Source organism: Aquarana catesbeiana, linkage group LG09, assembly GCF_042186555.1.
Source record: "Aquarana catesbeiana isolate 2022-GZ linkage group LG09, ASM4218655v1, whole genome shotgun sequence".
NCBI classification, from domain to species: Eukaryota; Metazoa; Chordata; class Amphibia; order Anura; family Ranidae; genus Aquarana; species Aquarana catesbeiana.
The window spans coordinates 229,564,842-229,585,834 of record NC_133332.1 but is presented as its reverse complement, the minus strand read 5'-3'; the positions used below and the strand labels follow the sequence as shown (position 1 = coordinate 229,585,834).

The window sequence follows — 20,993 nt, the reverse complement described above, 5'->3', positions numbered from 1 at the left end:
GGTGGACCGGGTTGATGAATTACTGGGAGGGACTGGGCATGACCCAGCTGTTTTGGTCCAAGTTGGAACCAATGACAGAATATATGGAAGGTGGAGGCTCCTTCAGAACCAATTTAAAGAACTAGGCTGCAAGTTGAAGATAAGGACCTCAAAAGGTAATATTCTCTGAAATTTTGCCTGTGCCATGCGCAACACAGGAAAGACAGGGGGTGATTAGAGAGCTGAATGCATGGCTAAAGACTTGGTGTAAGGAGGAGGGATTTGGGTTTTTAGAGCACTGGGCTGGCTTTTCATTGGGGTGCAACCTATATACTAAAGATGGTTTGCACCTAAATGGAAGGGGGTCTTCTGTTCTGGGGGAGATGTTTATGTGAAGGCTGGAGGATTATTTAAACTAGGAGTGTGGGGGAAGGGTGAATTAGATTATAATGGTGCAGACAGGTCAGACAGGGGTCAGCCCCTATTGGTGGGTGGAATGGGGATATATGAGGGGAGTGCTATGACAGATGATATGAAGGTTCCTATGTTACAATCAACCATTTGAAATGGTACTATTTGTACTAAAATAAAAAGTATGCGACATACGTTTGCAAAATGTGACAATGAATTAAAGTGTTTGTTCACCAATGCCAGAAGTCTGCCAAGCAAAATAGGTGCATTGGAAGCTCTGGTGCACGAGGAGAACTATGATCTAATTGGTATGGCTGAATCTTGACTTAATTCTTCTCATGACTGGGCTATTAATATTCCTGGCTATGCTCTTTCGGAAAGACAGGGTAAAACTTAAAAGTGGTGGTGTCTGTCTCTATGTGAGAAGTGTTCTCATAGCGAGTGTGAAAGAGGACCTAGTTGATGGAGAGTGTGATGAGTCTGAAGCATTATGGGTGAAACTGTACATGGGTGTGCGTACTCCAAAGGTTGTCATTGGAGTTTGTTATAGACCTCCCAGCGTTAGTGAGGAGGTAGAGACTCAGCTCCTTGCACAGACGGAAAGGGCTGCAAGGGCTGGCACAGTGATAATAAGTGGGGGATTTTAACTACCTGGAAAATAACTGGAGTAATGGAACTGCTGGGACAGTTAAAGGGCAAAAATGTATAAACCTATTACAAGACAATTTTATTGTCCAGTTTATTGAGGCCCCGACTAGGAATGACGCTCTGCTGGACCTGGTAATCTCAAACCATGCAGAGCTTATTACCAATATTCATATAAAAGTGCATCTGGGTACCAGTGACCATAACATGATTTCATTTAATGTTAGCTGTAGGCAACTAACACATACGGGTAAGATAAATACACTTAACTTTAAGAGAGCATATTTTCCAAGGATGAGGGCTGCTCTCCAGGACTTAGACTGGGAGGGAATATTGGCATCAATGGACACAGAACAGAAATTCTTTAAAGTGACTGTATGTAAACTCACTGCAAAGTATATTCCCATGGGCAATAAGTTTAAAAGGCTAAAAATAAAACCTATGTAACTCACGGCCAAAGTTAAAATGGCTATAAATAATAAAAAAAAGAGCTTTTAAAAAATATAAAAATGAAGAAGCCCTATCATCGTTTAAATGTTACAAAGAATAAAACAGATTATGTAAAAAGGAAATCAAGGACGCAAAGATTCAAAACGAACGACAGATTGCAAAAGATAGTAGGACAAACCTCAAAAAAATTCTTCAAATATATTAATAGTAAAAAGGTCAGGTCTGAGCATGTAGGTCCTTTACAAAATAATCTAGAGCGAGTGACTGGGAACAAAGAGAAGGCAAATTTATTAAATACTTTCTTCAGCTCTGTGTATACAAAGGAGCATGGGGGAGCTTGTGTCCATAATGGGGGTGGTATTGACACAACCCCATCCACAATGGCTCAAAAGGGATATGGTCCAAAAATATTTAGACAGAATAAAGGTGGATAAAGCACCTGGACCAGATGGCATCCACCCACGGATCCTAAAAGAATTGATCTCTGTCATTTCAAGGCCATTGTTTCCAGTTTTTAGGGACTCCTAATAACTGGAATGGTACCACTGTCTTTACCAAGTAACTATAGACCTGTTAGTTTAACTTCCATAGTCAGGAAGATATTGGAGATGTTAATAAAAGACCACATAGATGAGTTCTGTTGGAAAAAAATATTTTAAGCAACAGACAGCATGGATTCATGAAAGACAGAAGTTGTCAAACAAACCTGATTTCTTTTTATGAGGCGGTAAGTAAAACCTTGGACAGAGTGGTGGCTGTGGACGTGGTATACCTGGACTTTGCAAAAGCATTTGACACAGTTCCCCACACACAGCTCATGTGTAAGGTAAAGTCTACAGGCTTGGAAAGATCAATTTGTAAATGGATAGAAAACTGGCTAAAAGACAGAATTCAGAGAGTAGTGGTTAATGATTCTTACTTGGAATGGTCTAAGGTTATCAGTGGTGTATAGGGATGAGTCAAACACCCCCAGTTCGGTTCGCACCAGAACTAAAAATTTGGACAAACACGCGAACACTGTTAAAATCTATGGGACACGAACATGAAAAATCAAAAGTGCTCATTTTAAAGGCTTATATGCAAGCTATTGCCATAAAAAGTGTTTTTAATAATGCTTAAAGTGAAACAATAAAAATGTAATATTCCTTTAAATATCATGCCTGGGGGGTGTCTATAGTATGCCTGTAAAGTGGCGCAGTTTTCCCATATTTAGAACAGTACCACAGCAAAATGACATTTCTAAAAATGTCATTTAAATCTGATCACGGCTGTAATGAATTGTCGGATCCCTTCAATATGGATAAAACTTGGCGTGGGTTCCCCCTCAGTCCATTACCAGGCCCTTTGGGTCTGGTATGAATATTAAGGGCAACCCCGAACCAAAATTTGAAAAAAAATTGCGTGGGGGTCCCCCCAAAATCTGTACCAGGCCCTTCAGGTCTGGTATGGATATTAAGGGGAACCCTGCGCCAAATTTTAAAAAAACAAATGGTGTGGGGTCCCCCTCAAAATCTAGGAGTCCCTCTAAAATCCATACCAGACCCTTATCCGCGCAAGCAACTTGGTAGGCCACAAGAAAAGAGGGGGGGAATGAGAGAGCGCCCACCCTCCTGAACCGTACCAGGCCACATGCCCTCAACATGGGGAGGATGCTTTGAAGTCGCCCCCAAAGCACCTTGTCCCCATGTTGATGGGGACAAGGGCCTCATCTCCACAACCCTTACCCGGTGGTTCTGGGGGTCTGCGTGGGGGCTTATCAGAATCTAGAAGCCCCCTTTCACAAGGGGACCCCCAGATCCCGCCCCCCCTATGTGAATTGGTAACGGGGACATTGTACCCCTACCAATTCACAAAAAAAGTGTCAAAAATAGTAAAAATGACAGAAGACACTTTGGGACAAGTCTTTTATTAAAAAATAAAAATGTCCTGTGATGTAAATCCAACTTATGCCACCCGACGAACCAAAAAAAAAAAACCCGCAACAGCTCTGCCTCCATGGGAGGCTCCCTGCACACTTCTTGCTTTGACAGCTGTTATATAGCTGAGGGCGAGGCCACTTGGTGACGTAAATGGGTGACCTCACCTTCCTCTGATGTCACGTGGTGTCAGAGGAGGCGGGGTCACTGTTTACGTCCCTGGGTGGCCCCGCCCTCAGCTATAGAACAGCTGTCATCGAGAAGAAGCATGCAGTGTGTGGGAGCCTCCCATGGAGGTGGACCTGTTGCTTTTTTTTTTCTTTCGGTGCGTCGGGTGGCATGAGATGGATTTACATTGCGGGACATTTTTATTTTTTTATTTTTTTAATAAAGGACTTCTCCCAAAGTGTCTCGTAATTTTTACTATTTTTGACACTTTTTTGTGAATTGGTAGGGGTACAATGTACCCCTACCAATTTACATAGGGGGGTGGGATCTCGGGGTCCCCTTGTTAAAGGGGGCTTCCAGATTCTGATAAGTCCCCTGCCCGCAGACCACCACAACCACCGGGCAAGGATTGTGGGGATGAGGCCCTTGTCCCCATCAACATGGGGACAAGGTGTTTTGGGGGACCCCAAAGCATCCTCCCCATGTTGAGGGCATGTGGCCTGGTATGGTTCAGGAGGGGGGGCGTTCTCTCGTCACCCTTCTTTTCCTGTGGCCTGCCAGGTTGCGTGTTCAGATAAGGGTCTGGTATGGATTTTGGGGGGCCCCTACGCTATTTTTTTTATTTTGGTGCAGGTTTCCCCTGAAAATCCATATCAGACCTGAAGGGTCTGGTATGGATTTTAGGGGGACCCCTATGCCATTATTTTAAAAAAATTGGAGCAGGGTTCCCCTTAATATCCATACCAGACTTAAAGGGCCTGGTATGGATTTTGGGGGGACCCCCACGCAATTTTGTAAAAAATTTTGGTTCAGGGTTTCCCTTAATATTCATACCAGACCCAAAGGGCCTGGTAGTGGACTTGGGGGGAACCCATGCCATTTTTTCAATGAGTTTTACCTATATTGAAGGGATCCGACAATTCATTACAGCCGCGATCAGTTTTAAATGACATTTTTTTCCTTTAGAAATGTCATTTTGCTGTGGTACTGTTCTACACACGGGAAAACTGCGCCATTTTACAGGCATATTATATAGACACCCCCCTGGCACGATATTTAAAGGAATATTTCACTTCAATTGTTTCACTTTAAGCATTATTAACCACTTCAATACTGGGCACTTTCGCCCCCTTCCTTCCCAGACCAATTTTCAGCTTTCAGCGCTCTCACAATTTCAATGACAATTGCGCGGTCATACAATGCTGTACCCAAATGAAATTTTTATCATTTTGTTCACACAAATAGAGCTTTCTTTTGGTGGTATTTATTCATTACTCCATTTTTTATTTTTTACGATATAAGCGAAAAAAAGAGCGGAAATTTGGAAAAAAAAACAATATTTTCTTCTTTCTATTTCAATAAAAATCCAATAAAATCAAATTTTGTCATAAATTTAAGCCAAAATGTATTCCGCTGCATGTTTTTGTTTAAAAAAATCCCATTAAGTGTATAATAATTGGATTGTGTGATCACGGACACATGTGCACAAATGATCATGTACAGATGTGTGCAGGTGATCACGGACATATGTGTGCAGATAATCATTGGGACATGTGATTTTACTGGGACATATGTGGGGGACAGGTGTTTTTACTATGTGGGGACATGTGTTTTGGGGACATGTGTTTTGGGGACATTGTGTGTTTACTTTGTGTTTTTTTTTACATTGTGGGGACACTAGACTGGTGATCAGTGAGTTAAAAGCTGTAAAAAACAGCTCATACTCACTGATCACCAGCCGGCTGCAGCGATCCGCTATCCTCTCCTCACTGACAACTTCCGTGTGAGGAGAGGAGAGCAGATTGCCTAGCAACCGGCTCTGTTTTTACATCACATGACGGCTGTGATTCAACACGGAGTGATCAGGAGGGCCAATCGCAGAGCCCTCCCACCGATCGTAGATGCGCCGTGTCCGGGTGACACGAGCGCATCGGGATCGCGCCGCTGCGTGGGCACACGCGCACGCGATCCCGCGCCTTCTGTGGGATGTTCCTGAATGTCCACTCAGAAGGAGAGATAGCCCACCCGGCCGTTTATGTGCAGTGGCTGGGTGGGAAGTGGTTAAAATCGCTGCTCCTGAAAAAATTGCCGTTTTTAAAACTTTTATTTGCATTGATACATGTCCCCTGGGGCAGGACCCAGGTCCCAAAACACTTTTTATGACAATAACTTGCATATAAGCCTTTAAAATGAGCACTTTTGGTTTTTCATGTTCGTGTCCCATAGACTTTAATGGGGTTCCGCGGCTTTTGAATTCGCCGCGAACACTGCAAAGTGTTCGTTGTTCACTGAATGTCCGAACAACCAAAGTTTGCCCCAAACTTATGCTCGGGCCGAACCGTTCGCCCATCCCTAGTAGTGTACCCAAAGGTTCAGTGCTGGGACTCTTACTTTTTAATGTCTTTATAAATGATATAGGGTCTGGGATTAAAAGGAGCTTTTCTGTCTTTGCAGATGATAATATTTGCAGAAATAAAGTGGGATAAGATCCTTACAGGATGTCTCCAATTTACAAGCCAACCTCAATGCACTGTCTAATTGGGCAACTAAGTGGCAAATGAGGTTTAATGTTTAATGCATGCATCATACATACTAGGGGGAGTACAACTGGGGGAATCCATAGTGGAGAAGGATCTTGGGGTTTTGGTAGATCACAAGCTCAATAATAGCATGCAATGCCAAGCTGTGGTTTCCAAAGTGAGCAAAGTCCTTTCATGTATTAAGAGAGGTATGGACTCCATAGAGGGAGAGAGATCATTTTGCCCCTGTACAAATCATTAGTAAGACCTCATATGGAATATGCAGCAGGGCCGTTTTTTTCCACTGGGCATGCTGGGCAGTTGCCCAGGGGCCCCACTTGCCTGGAGGGCCCCATCCAGGGCCAATCCTCAGCGCTGCAATCTGCTGCTTAAGTTGACTGACTGCACTGGTTGCTCACTTGCTAGAATCACTGGCCACCCGGCGTCTAGCTAGCAACCAGTGACGTCAGTCAGAGGCCGCGGCCGCCCCAGCATTCATAACGAGCCGCAGCTGCCCCAGCATTCATAGCACGCTGCGGCCGCCCCATCGGCTAGTGAATAAGCTCCGCCCACCCCTGCCATGTTCTTCAGACAGCGTGGAGAAGGAGCGGAGCGGAAAGACGGCCCTTGATAGCTGGCGCTGCCTTGCTCTGCTGTGAGTGACACACTGTACTGCACCAGGCCGGCGGCCTCAAATAAGTATAACACTTAAGTAAGTTCAAGTTGTGCATCAAACACAGCCACTGTCTGTGCCCTTCAAAAGCTGCCACTGTGCCCATCAAACACAGCCACTGTACCCATCAAAGCTGCCACTGTGCCCATCAAACACAGCCATTGTGCCCACCAAAGCTGCCACTGTGCCCATCAAACAGCCACGGTGCCCATTAAAGCTGCCTCTGTGCCCATTAAAGCTGCCACTGTGCCCATTAAAGCTGCCACTGTACCCATCAAACCTGCCACTGTGCCCATCAAACAGCCACTGTGCCCATCAAAAACTGCCACTGTGCCCATTAAACGCAGCCACTGTGCCCATCAAATGCAGCCACTGTGCCCATCAAATGCAGCCACTGTGCCCATCAAATGCTGCCACTGTGCCCATCAAAAGCTGCCACTGTGCCCATCAAAAGCTGCCACTGTGCCCATCAAACGCAGCCACTGTGCTTATCAAAAGCTGCCACTGTGCCCATCAAACACAGCCACTGTGCCCATCAAACACAGCTACTGTGCCCATCAAAAGCTGCCACTGTGCCCATCAAATGCAGACACTGTGCCCATCAAACGCAGACACTGTGCCCATCAAACGCTGTCACTGTGCCATTCAAACTCGTGTTATATTGTCCAAAAGTTGTATTAATGTTTAACCACTTGCCTACCAGGCCAATTCTGAATTTTCTCTTACATGTAAAAATCATCATTTTTTTGCTAGAAAATTACATAGAACCCCCAAACATTATATATGTTTTTTTAGCAAAGACCCTAGAGAATACAATGGCGGTTGTTGCAACTTTTTATCTCACACAGTATTTGCGCAGGAATTTTTCGAACGTGTTTTTTTTGGGAAAAAAACAGTTTTGTGTTTAAAAAAAAAACAAAACAATAAAGTTAGCCCAATGTTTTTGCATATTTTGAAGTTATGCTGAGTAAATAGATACCTAACATGTCACGCTTCAAAATTGCACACGCTCGTGGAATGGCGCCAATGTTTGGTACTTAAAAATCCCCAAAGGCGACACTTGAAATTTTTTTAATGGTTACATGTTTTGAGTTACAGAGGAGGTCTAGGGACAAAATGATTGCTCTCGCTCCAATGTTCTCGGCGATACCTCACATGTATGGTTTGAACACCGTTTTCATATCTGGGCGGGACTTACGTATGCGTTCGCTTCTGCGTGCGAGCACGCGGGGACGCTTTAAAAGATTTTTTTAATTGTTTTTTATTGTTAATTATATTTTCTTTTTTTTTATTTTGACACTTTTTTTGAAAAAAAAAAAGTTTGATCACTTTTATTCCTATTACAAGGAATGTAAACATCCCTTGTAATAGGAATATGACATGACAGGTCCTCTTAATAGTGAGATATGGGGTCAATAAATTAAAAAAAATAAAATAAAACGATCACCGCTTTCCAGCCGAAGCGGCGCCGTTTTTTTGAATAGAGAGGCCGGGCGTGACGTCATAACATCGCGCCCGGCCTCCGATGATCATAGAGACTCCGGCCTGGTCCACCAGAAATATCTATGATCTACATCCGGCGCCGGCGGATCTGCTCTCCGCCTCACCGATCGTAACGGTGAGTCGGAACAAGCACCGGAGGGCGGCGGGAGGGGCGGACGTCCCCTCTCGCCTCCCGTAAGAACAATCAAGCGGTGGAACGGCCGCTATGATCATTCCTATGGTGTAGAGATTCGCTGGCTGAAACCGGCAATATCTGAATGATGTCTGCAACTACAGGCATCATTCAGATATACCCGCTCAAAGTCCACGACGTCATATGACGTGGGCGGTAGGGAGGTGGTTAAACACTGATTTTGTTAGAAGTACCATTAAACATAGCCTTATTGATAATTTGCATTTTTATTCTCGTGCGTGATTGTGTAGACAGGGCCCCAGTGCACTGTATTGCCCGGGGGCCTATAATGCTCTTAAGATGGACCTGATATGCAATTCAGTTTTGGGCTCCAGTTCTCAAAAAGGATATTGCGAAACTGGAGAAAGTGCAGAGAAGGGCAACCAAACTGATAAGAGGTATGGAGGAGCTCAGCTATGAGGAAAGATTAGAGGAACTGAATCTATTGCCTCTTGAGAAGAGGAGATTAAGGGGGATATGATCAACATGTACAAATACATAAGTGGTCCATATCGTGAACTTGGTGTTGAGTTATTCACTTTAAGGCAAACACAGAGGACAAGGGGGCACTCTTTACGTCTAGAGGAAAAAAGATTTAATTTCCAAATATGGAAAGGTTTCTTCACAGTAAGAGCTGTGAAAATGTGGAAAAGACTCCCTCCAGAGGTGGTTCTGGCAAGCTTAGTCGATTGCATTAACCCCTTGCTGACCAGCACACAACGATATACGTTGGCACAATGGCATGGCTGGACAAATGGGTGTACAGGTACCTCCCCTTTAAATCTTGGCATAGCGGGCGCGCATACTCCATGCGGTTGATGTCCGCCGGGGGCCGGTGATCGTGTCATGGAGTGGCAGAACGGGGAGATGCCAGGGGAGATGTAAACAAGGCATTTCCCTGTTCTGCCTAGCAACATGACAGAGATCTACTGCCCCCTGTCATCAGGAGCAGTGATCTCTGTCATTTTCTAGTGAACCCATCCCCCCCACAGTTAGAATCACACACTTAAACCCTTGATTGCCCCTAGTGTTTAACCCCTTCCCTGCCAGTGTCATTTACAAAGTAATCAGTACATTTTTATAGCACTGATCGCTGTATAAATGACAATGGTCCCAAAATAGTGTTAAAAGTGTCCATTGTGTCCGCCATAATGTCTCAATCATTATAAAAATCACAGATCGCTGCCATTACTAATAAAAAAAATTATAATAAAAATGCCATAAATCTATCCCCTATTTTGTAGACGCTATAACTTTTGCGCAAACCAATCAATATACGCTTATTGCAATTTTTTTTACAAAAATATGTAGAATAATACATATTTGGCCTAAACTGAGAAAAAAAATCGTTTTTTTATATATTTTTGGGGATATTTATTATAGCAAAAAGTAAAAAATATTGCTTTTTTTTTAAATTGTCACACTTTTTTTGTTTATAGCGCAAAAAATAAAAACTGCAGAGGTGATCAAATACCACCAAAAGAAAGCTCTATTTGTGGGAAAAAAAGGATGTAAATTTTGTTTGGTTGCAACAGCGCATGACCGCGCAATTGTCAGTTAAAGCGTCACAGTGCCGTATCGCAAAAAGTACTCTGGTCAGGAAGGGGGCAAATCCTTCTGGGGCTGAAGTGGTTAAAAAAGGCCTTGATTCTTTCCTAAATGTACACAATATAACTGGGTACAAACATTTCTAGGTAAAGTTGATCCAGGGTAAATCTGATTGCCTCTTGGGGGATCAGGAAGGAATTTTTTCCCCTGCTGTAGCAAATTGGAGCATGCTTTGCTGGGGTTTTTTGCCTTCCTCTGGATCAACTGTGGGTGTAGGTTTGTATATATGGGATTGTAGTTTTTTTTCTTTTTGGTTGAACTTGATGGACTTTTTTCAATCTGACTAACTATGTAACTATGTAAATATGTATTTGTGCTAGGAGGAGGAATTTGGGGGGTTTGTGCTAGAAGAGATCAAATGGTAGAGGGGGGAGGGGATTTGTGCTAGGAGGAAGGAGTTGGGGGGGTTTGTGCTAGAAGAGTTCATATGGAGGGGGGGGGTTGTGCTCGGATGGTAATTTTTTTTGGGGGGGAGGGGGGATTTGTGCTAGCAGGGATGATTGGGAGATATTTGTGCTAGGAGGGGAAAATGGGGAGGGGGTTGTGCTAGGAGGCGGGATTGGAGGGAATTTGTACTTGGAGGTGAGCTTTGGAGTGGGAGGGAGGATTTCTGCTCAGAGGGGAAATCTGAAATTATAGTGAGGAAGCTGACACATAGCAAAGACCAATTACTGGCCAATTCAAACCTCCTGATCTAAGTTTAAAGTCTAAGGTTGGGTTCACATCTAAGCCGCATGCGGCTCATGACAGGGGTCCGGTGCGACCCTGATCTCCATTTCAGGGACGAATCAGGGCCGAATTTTTGGCTGAATTCGGCCCTGAAATGGATCAAATGACGCACAGCACACCTGTGCATACCTTTCTGTAGTCGCCCAGGAGATATGCGGACCGGCTCCATAGAGAGCCGGTCACAATCTCCTGTCATGCGAATTGGATGCAGGGAAACCCGCATCCAATTCGCACTAGTGTGAACCCAGCCTAAAAAGTGCATCATTGGTAATTGGTGGAGAATGACCACGTTAATTGTCATTTTGTTGGTTGGGTTTGCAGCAAATCTATACTCAACTAGAAGCCACAGCTCACCCCCAGTTTTCTGTTGATGTTCCATTGATTGTGCCTCAATCTTAGTATATAAATCATTTATCCAGCAACAAGTATTGTGGACCTGTTTGATATTTATATCTGGAATGTGCACTATGTTATCTATGAGAGGACTGTATCCAGTGAAATTATTAACTGTAAAAAATAACACGTTTTTTCTGCTTTCAGAATGTTGTACGAGGCACCAGAAGTTACTAAACCCAAGTGAGTTTTCTTTTTCTCCCTTATTACACAATTTTACCCAGATTTTCTCAATTTATAGAGCAGAAAGGTAAAGCTCCAACAGAAGGGTAACATCTTCTTAAACTCAGTCGTAAACATAGCCTGCAAGGGGGTTAGAATAGACATTTGGGCTGTCCTGCAACAGCAACTTTTGATTTGTCTTTTGACAAGGGTTCTGCCTGTCATGGTCCTAATCCTCAGCAAATTGTCCAGGATGCCCTTTCATATCTGAAAGTTATTAATTTGTGTTGCTTTTGTCTTACTAAGGCTGGATTCACACCTATGCAGTTTTAGTGCTTTTTGCATTTTGCAGATTTGCACTACAGTCCATTTAACATGGTTTCCTATGGAACACATTCTGTAGTGCAAACCTGCAAAATGCAAAAAGCAAAAAAACTGCATAGGTGTGAATCTAGCCTTAGTGCCCCATCATACACTAATCCAATTATGGTCTCAAGCATTGCTGGCTATACCTTTATCACATCCTATGAAAGTATCAGTGCACTAGTGAGTACAGTCTATGCCAGAAATTCTGTCTAAGGGCTTGCAGGCAGGGGCGTAACTACCACCATAGCGACCCATGCGGGCGCTATGGGGCCCGCAGCCGAGTGGGGCCCAGTGAGGATAAGAGCACCGCCGGCACAGTCTCCCAGCCAGGAGAAGAGAGAGGAAAGGAAGAGGCGAGCTGTCCGTATCAGCAGAGAGCTGAATTGCCCGATGTAAGAGCTCCACCTTTTGGCCCGGTGCCTTTGATAGACAGAACGCCGATCCAATGCGGGACATGTGACGTCATCAAAGGCGTCGGGCCAAGAGGTGGGGCTATGTGACGATGAGCCTCGGGAAGACAGGAAATTCAAATGAAAGCTATTACAGCGGGCAATCTCGCTCTCTGCTGATCCGGGTGGCTTGCCTCTTCCTCTGCATAGGTGGGGCTGTATGGGGCACAGGCAGACCAGGCTGTATTGGGCACAGGTCACGCTGTATTGGGCACAGGTCACGCTGTATGTGGCACAGGTCACGCTGCATTGACATTAGGGCAGCTGTGGGGGGGGCTGTTTGCAGGGGGCCCCATACAACATTTTGCTATGGGGTCCTGCTATTTCTAGTTACGCCCCTGCTTGCAGGCTCACTTTTATTTAAACGGAAAGAAAAGTCAACAAAACAGTTGCCTGTGCAGGGGTTTCCACCTTAAACATGAAATTAAATGCTATTTCCTTCTGGCTCTCTAGCAGCAACACTGATCAGACCTTGTGCCTTAGTTCTCCAGACCAACAAACATGGCACCCTGTGTTCATGTATAAACTTTGTACCTCTGACTCTTGCGCTCTCAGCTGTCTCACCATTTTCTTACTTTTGCAGCTCCCTACTGCTCTGATTCTCAAGCATCTGTTCCATTACAGACTGCACCTGCTCCAGCAAGACCTGGACTCGGGATTGGAAGTTTCTTTCCTCCAAGCTCCAAACCCCAATCTGGGACTTACAAAACCCAGAGAAAACCAAAAGATTTGTTTTCTCTGCTTTAAACAGAATTTCTGGAGCCCCTCGATCTGCATCCTTAAGGCCCCTTTTACACAGGCTGTCCAATCAGATCCGCCTGTCAGTTTTTCAGGCGGACCTGATCGGACCTTGAAGTCTCTCCTATGGAGGAGTGGAAGTCAGCAGTGACATGTCTGCTGACACCCGCCGCTATCTGATCCGATCCTGCCCACAAAATCCAGATGGATGGTGGTCCTATTTTCCATCCGTCTAGTGGATCGGATGAAAACGGGCAGGCAGTCCATTTTCACCACATTTCCCCATATAGGAGAGTGGGAATGTGTCCATCTCCGCTCTGCACAGTAAGCAGAGGCGGACCTGTCATCTGCCTGCTCAGCAGGGATCAGCGGAGCAAGCAAATTCTGCAAAACAGAGGCACCCGTGTGAAAGGGGCCTAAGAATCCTGTGTAGCTTTCAGTTCTTTTTTTACAGTGTCAGGGTTGAGCACTGTCACACAAGTTTGTAACATTTCTGCAAGGTACAGTATGTTGGTGTTATCACAGCTGCTTCACAGGTTCATCTTCATGGAAGTCACTTACTTCTTTATACTCGAGATAGGATTGCAAAATGCTTGTTTCAACTTGCTTTACCTCTTTTAGACTTCATAATTGTTCTGGATTGGCTTAGCCTTGTTGTTTCCAGATGCTCATTTCTGCAATCTACTGAATGATGTGGCAATGTCACATTCCATCTTGTCACCTTGCCTTACCTGAACTTAGACTGCATCTATGCCCAAAAACAAAAATATAATATATTGCACCTTACAAGTCATCAGATGTTGTCAAATAACAAGTGGACCAAACAAATAAAAATGCACATATTAAATATCCAGATGTATCATGTAAAACTCAAAAACAGAACAAACAGAAGCACCCTATAGCACAATCATGTTTTTATTTAGAATAATAAAAATAGTAACTACTAAAGCTCACATTTGATAAGTGCACAAAAATATTCAAATATATATTCCTAAACAAAACACCAGTTTTTGCAAAGGTGAGTCCAATAGGAAAAGCCTTCAAAGGACAAAGTGATTACATATTGTAGTAAGAAGAAGGGTTTGCAAGCAAATCACTACCTATGCATTACATCATTCTGAATTCATTAGGAGCAGCTGGAATCGATGTATGGAAATTTAGTGCATCTGGAAAGTATTCACAGAGCTTCACTTTTTCCACATTTTGTTATGTTACAGCCTTTTTCCAAAATGGATTCAATTCATTATTTTCCTCAAAATTCTACAAACAATAACCCATAATGACAACGTGAAAGAAGTTTGTTTGAAATCTTTGCAAATTAATTTAAACTAAATTCACATGTACATAAGTATTCACAGCCTTTGCCATGACACTCCAAATTGAGCTCAGGTGCATCCTGTTTCCACTGATTATGTTTGAGATGTTACTACAACTTGATTGTAGTCCATCTGTGGCAAATTCAGTTGATTGGACAGGATTTGGAAAGGCACACACCTGTCTATATAAGGTCCTACAGTTAACAGTGCATATCAGAGCACAAACCAAGCCATGAAGTCCAAGGAATTTCTGTAGACCTCCAAGGCAGGATTGTATTGAGGCACAGATCTGGGGAAGGGTACAGAAAAATTTCTGCAGCATTGAAGGTCCCAATGAGCACAGTGGGCTTCATCATTATTATTATTATTATTATTATACGGGATTTATATAGCGCCGACAGTTTACGCAGCGCTTTACAACATTAGGGCAGACAGTACAAGTACAATACAATTCAATACAGGAGGGATCAGAGGGCCCTGCTTGTTAGAGCTTACAATCTAGGAGAAAGGGTCAAGTTCTACAAAAGGGTAATAGCTGTGGGGGATGAGCTAATGGAGAAAATAGTGCAGTTGTTAGATGGAGGCAAGGATAGGCTTCTCTGAAGAGGAAAGTTTTAACGGATCACCTAAAAGTGGATAAATTTGGAGACAGTCTGACAGATTGGGGTAGGGAATTCCAGAGGATGGGTGAGGCTCAGGAGAAGTCCTGGAGGCGGATATGGGAGGAGGTGATTAGGGAGCTAGAGAGCAGGAGGTCTTGGGAGGAACGGAGATGGCGATTAGGTTGGTATTTTGAGACTAGGTTAGTGATGTAGCTGGGGGCAGAGTTGTGGATGGCTTTGTAACTTATTGTTAGTATTTTGAATTTAATTCATTGGGTGAGTGGTAGCCAATGGAGGGATTGGTAGAGAGGGGTAGCAGACACTGAGCGGTTTGTAAGGTGGATGAGTCTGGCAGCAGCATTCATGATGGACTGAAGGGGGGATAGTCTGTTTAAAGGTAAGCCAATGAGGAGTGAGTTGCAGTAGTCAAGGCGAGAGATAACCAGGGAGTGAATCAGGAGCTTTGTGGTTTCATTGGCTAGAAAGGGACGTAGTTTAGAGATGTTGCGGAGGTTGAGGCGGCAAGCTTTGGAAAGTGATTGGATGTGGGGCCGAAAGGAGAGTTCAGAATCTAGGATAACACCTAGTACCCTGACATGTGGGGACGGGTGGATGGTTTTGCCATTGCTCTTGACAGAGAAGTCAGGGGAAGAGGCACGTGGGGGAGGAAATATTATAAGCTCGGTTTTGGACAAGTTGAGTTTGATGAAGTGGTGTGACATCCATACAGATATGTCGGTTAGTAAGTTAGTGATGCGTGAGGAGACTGATGGAGTGAGTTGAGGGGTGGAGAGATAGATTTGTGTGTCATCAGCATAGAAATGATATTGAAAGCCGTGAGAGGCTATCAGCTGACCCAGGGAAGAGGTGTATATTGAAAATAAAAGAGGTCCAAGAACAGAACCTTGGGGGACCCCGACAGAGAAGGGAAGAGGAGCCACTGAAGAGCACAGTCACGGAGACCGAGGGAGTAAAGTTTTTTGAGGAGGAGGGGGTGGTCAACCGTGTCAAAGGCAGCTGAAAGATCCAGAAGTAGGAGTACAGAATAGTGTCCGTTGGTTTTTGCTAGTTAGTAGGTCATTTGTGAGTTTTAAAAGAGCAGTTTCTGTGGAGTGTTTCATGAAAACGTTAATTTGATGACGAAACGCGTCTGGGTACGGACGCAGCAACGTTACCACGTGACCAGGAAGTAGGACGAGCTCCGCTCTTATGTTTTTATGCCGGCCGGCGATTTGTATTTTATGCAATATACATCCTTCTATTCTGTAAGTGCATTACTTTATTCATTAAAACTAGTCTCATACGTATTTCACCATGGAGAGTTTATTATTTTTATTCTGGGTTATGTACTGATGATATGGATTCCTGGCTACAGCGGGTGAATCAATCGTTCTCTGTCATCCATCGATCAGTTACTAGTTCGATATAGAGCCTGGTTACCACTGTGAGTCGGTAAGCGCAATCTACAGCCACGGTGGTGGGTTTTTCACCCCCCCTCCTTTTTTATTGGTGTTTGTTTTTTGTGTGCTCACCAGGGTGTTGGTATGTCTGTATGTCCATGCTAAACATCTGACTATACTACACTACTTTTGTGTTGTCTTTTTTCCTGTATCCATTGAGGGAACTACATCTTGAAACCGGACGGTGCAGATTGGTTTTCATCCCAAAGGCCCTGGCTGGGTTTAATGCCATCCGTTCAATTTTATTGATGTTCTGGTAAGGGCAATTTAAGCTCATAATCTTTGGACTGGTACCTACATTAAGTTGAATTGTTCTGGGGATTTGGTGACTGATCCTAGCTCAAGAAATACCTGGACTTTCTTTTGTTCATTAGTTTTTTGATTTTTGTTTTTTTAAAGATTTTTCAATATATAATTTTTGTGTGTGGTAGCGAGAACTTCCACCGTATCAACCGTATACAATATTTTTACTTAGCGCGGTTTATTTTTCTTCTATGTCTATTTAGTGTTGTTGCACTGTTTACTGCTGCTTATATTTTTATATGCTGTTCTAGCGCGGAATTTTTTTACTATACAATGTTGTTTTTTGTTGTGTGCGGATTAAAATCAATGATTTTTTTAAAACAAATCTGATTTTTTTTTTTTTATTTAAATCAGATTATTTTGATTCATATCGGATTTTTTTGATTTGTATTAAATGTATTTTAATAAAATGCTTTTGGAGTAAAAATCTATCTAAAGATAGTTTTCTAGTTAAGATACAGTAATAATTTTGTGTATTCAGCATGAAATGGAGCTTAGTTGTTTAGCATGAGGCTGTATATTCTGCAATATTTACATTTTTGGTAAACTCATTCAATAAATCCAAGTTCTGCAAGCTGAGATAACATGCACTGCATTGATGCATTCACACAATTTCACAGTAACCATGAGATAAAACAAAGTTCAGGAATATTCCTTTATCCCATTGATTTGCAAATATATGTGCATTACAAACTGTATGATTGAATCGGTTCTGATATCGCTGTTTTACTAACCTGACATCTTATTATTCTAAATAGAAAACCTTCATTTTGTTTGCAAATATTAAAGATTCTAACTACCAGCAAGAATAAGTACTTACATTTAAAAAGCACCTGTCATTTCAGATTCATCTTGGCAGTGCCTGTTAGCGGGCATCCACTCACCTGCTGCCGCCACCTCCTTCGCCTTGTTGTGTTACTGCCGCATCACCAGCCATCCCATTAAAGTGAATGGGACTGTCGGTGAGTCAATAGAGGAGGAGCCGTTGTGGGACAGAGATGACAGTTGCTCTATTAAAATTATGATTTAAAGTCGAGTTGATTTAAATCAAGCCTTTTACTAGTGATATAAATCATGATTTAAATTAACTTGATTCAAATCATATCCACCCTGCTTGGCCAATACCATCCTTACAGTGAAGCATGGTGGTGGCAGCATCGTACTGTGGGGATGTTTTTCACCAGCAGGAACTGTGAGACTAGTCAGGATTGAGGGAAAGCTGAATGCAGCAATTTACAGAGACATCCTTGATAAAAACCGGCTCCAGAGCGCTCTGGACCTTAGATTGGGCAAAGGTTCATCTTCCAACAGGACAACAACCTCAAGGACACCAAGATAGCTAAGCTAATAAAGGAGTGGCTACAGGACAACTCTGTCAATGTCCTTGAGTGGCCCAGCCAGAGCCCAGACTTGAACCCCGATTGAACATCTCTGGAGAGATCTGAAAATGATGTGCACCGACACTCCCCATCCAACCTGATGGAGCTTGAGAGGTTCTGCAAATAAGAATGGGAGAAACAGCTCAAAAATAGGTGTGCCAAGCTTGTAGCATAATATTCAAAAAGACTTGAGGCTGTAATTGGTACCAAGGTGCTTCAACAAAGTATTATGCCGCGTACACACGGTCGGACTTTTCGACCGGACTTGTCCGACAAACACCGACGGACCAAATCCGGCGGACAATCTGATCGTGTGTGGGCTTCACCGGACCTTCAGCTGACTTTTCCAGTTGCAAATCTGACGGACTTTAGATTTGGAACTTGCTTCAAATCCTTACGTCGTAACTCCGCCGGACCCAGAAATCCGCTCGTCTGTATGCTAGTTTGGCGGACAAAAAAACTACGCATGCTCAGAAGCAAATACTAAGCGGAAACACTCGGTCTAGTAAAACTAGTGTTCGTATTGTAGGTAGCACATTCCTCACGCTGCAAATTCTGTGATCGTTGAATGCAGCGCATTATAATTGTCTTCTTTAATGATGCTATAAGAACAAAGTTGTTTTGCTGTTCCTATTCACACAGAGTTCTCCCAAACTGATTTCTGGATTATTTCTCTTGATCTCATGAATGATATTGTATTTCTTTTAAAAGCCATATCTCCATACTAATAATGTTTACACTATTTTTTTTGGAGTCATCCTTTATTTTTTATTTCATCAAGATTTTTTTTTTATGATTATTGTCAAAATTATTTTATCTTTATCTCCATATATTTTTTTTTTGTTTGTAAAGTTACCACAAAGAACCATTTTGTATTTTTTGTTTTGTAGTTCTTAAATTTACCGTAAATAAATATTTTATTTTTTTGTGTTTTTTTTTGTAAAGTTACCACAAAGAACCATTACTTTTGCAAATTTTTAATTTTTGTTTGTATATAAAGTTCCCACAAAGAACCTTTTTTGGTTATATATATTTTTTTTATTTTGGTAAAGTTACCACAAGAACATTATATATTTTTTTAGTGTTTTTGCAACCTCAAGGAGATTGTTGTCCCTTGTTAATTTGAAATTGTCTCTAAATAAATGATGTTAATTAAAACACATAAAGTCTTTTCATAAACTAAAATATACATTTATTTATGGTAAAGAAAATAAAGAGGAAGTCAACGCTGGCAAAAGTCTGTGAAAAAGAAAATTGGGATCTTGAGGAGTCCATATAAGAGGGAGCACAATCCCGGAATCCCAGAGATCAAGAGCATCAGCAGATGGCATAGATGTCCCCAGGCTGTGGTACTACACCAGCCTGCGTCTTCTGTCAGACCAGACTGAACCCAGGTCATCACTTTCTTCTCTTCGTTGCAGCCTTTCCTCCATGCTGCCCTGCACCCTTCCCTGCAGCCTTTCCTGCAGCCTTCCTTGTAGGTTGTAAAAAAGAGAGGAGCGCCACTAAGTAAAATCATTTATTCACCAATATAAAAACAAAGTATCAACTTACATTTAGGAGCGGTATATAGAACAGACAGATGTGATTCCTGATAGAAGAGGGGGAAGGGAACAGTCAGTGATTCCCCGGGGATGCCTCCAAACACGACGCAGTCTGGCGGGGAGGCCAGGACGGTACACAGCCTGTCTCTGCGGGAGGACGGAGCGGCAACCCAGGAAGCCGCTGGCAATGTTGTCAATGAGGAGAAAAAACACAAGTCCAACATTCATATGTAGCCTATGTTTGGGACTCTCTTGTATCAGATTCATAGCCATACATTGGGACTTTACTATATCCCGTCTAATATTAAATTTTTTGGTATTATGCTTCATGTGTCTCAGCTATGTATATATTGGTAATGGTCACCATGTCTGATGTGCATTTTACCATTGGTTATCATTTTTAGCGCTGCATTTCACTTTTACTTCAGTTTACAATATTGGTCATATTTTATGTAGCTGCTTTTCGCATTGGGTTAGCGCAGTGTTATTTATATTTTCTTTGAGATCTTCAGAAAATTTGTTGCCTCTCTCATGAGGCGCACTGATGCCTCCTGTGTCACCATCCCCTTCCTGGCCCTTTTTGTAGGAAGGCGGAGGGGAGCCACTTGTGATTGTGTAAGGCTCTACTGGCTGACACTGGGCCCGGCCTCCTCCTGGCTGACACTGGGCCAGGCCACCTCCTGCCTGACACTGGGCCAGGCCACCTCCTGCCTGACACTGGGCCAGGCCACCTCCTGCCTGACACAGGGTCCAGCCTCCTCCTGCCTGCCACTTTCCCCACTTTCCTCCTGGCTGACCTCATCCTGTGTATAAAAAAGGGACATAGTTTTAGTTTTTTGTTTTTGATTCATCAATGACACACAATTTTCTTCTCATGACTTGCAAATTCAATGTTAATACATATATTAATAAGAGTATAGAAATCTGACACCATCATTTTTTAAAGCAGGTGACAAACATTTTTGGCCACTACTGTCAATTGATATGTATACATCATTTTTAGGATAAAATTTTTAAACAATTATAACATCTAGTTAACATCATTAATATTAGGACACTAAATATTTTTAAAATTAATTTACCTGACTCCAGATGGTCACATCCGGTTCTTCCAGGATGGAAGACCCAGCTTGGTCCTCATCAGCCGCTGCTGGGGTGGAGGGAAGGGTGCATGGAAGGGTGCATAGAAAGGGTGGAGGGAAGGGTTGAAAGTGATGCCCTGGCTTCAGTCTGGTCATCAAGAAAACGTAGTTCATTGTAGTACCACAGCCTGGGTACATATACATCATCTGCTGATGTTCCTGATCTCAGGGAATTCTGGATCATGTTATGCTCCCTCTTATACATATTTCTCAAGATCCCAATTTTCTGTAACAAAATCTCCATGGTTGCTTCTGGGATGAATGTCTGCACAAATGTCAGAAGTCTCTCCAGCGTTGACTTCCTTATGTGTTTTAGGTAATATTGAGGGTGTTTGACCTCCCACAGATTCCTCATCTCCCTGTACT

At 43.0% G+C, this 20,993-nt stretch overlaps 1 protein-coding gene across 2 annotated transcripts in view; it reads left to right on the top strand.

The window, feature by feature from the left end:
* The window catches only part of LOC141108363 (histo-blood group ABO system transferase-like), a 357,971-nt gene that overhangs the window by 172,908 nt on the left and 164,070 nt on the right, over positions 1-20,993 (top strand). For both annotated transcript variants that reach the window (XM_073599920.1, XM_073599919.1), the window contains exon 7: positions 11,314-11,349. In XM_073599920.1, the coding sequence (XP_073456021.1) occupies positions 11,314-11,349 (36 nt within the window). The remainder of the gene's footprint in view (positions 1-11,313; positions 11,350-20,993) is intronic.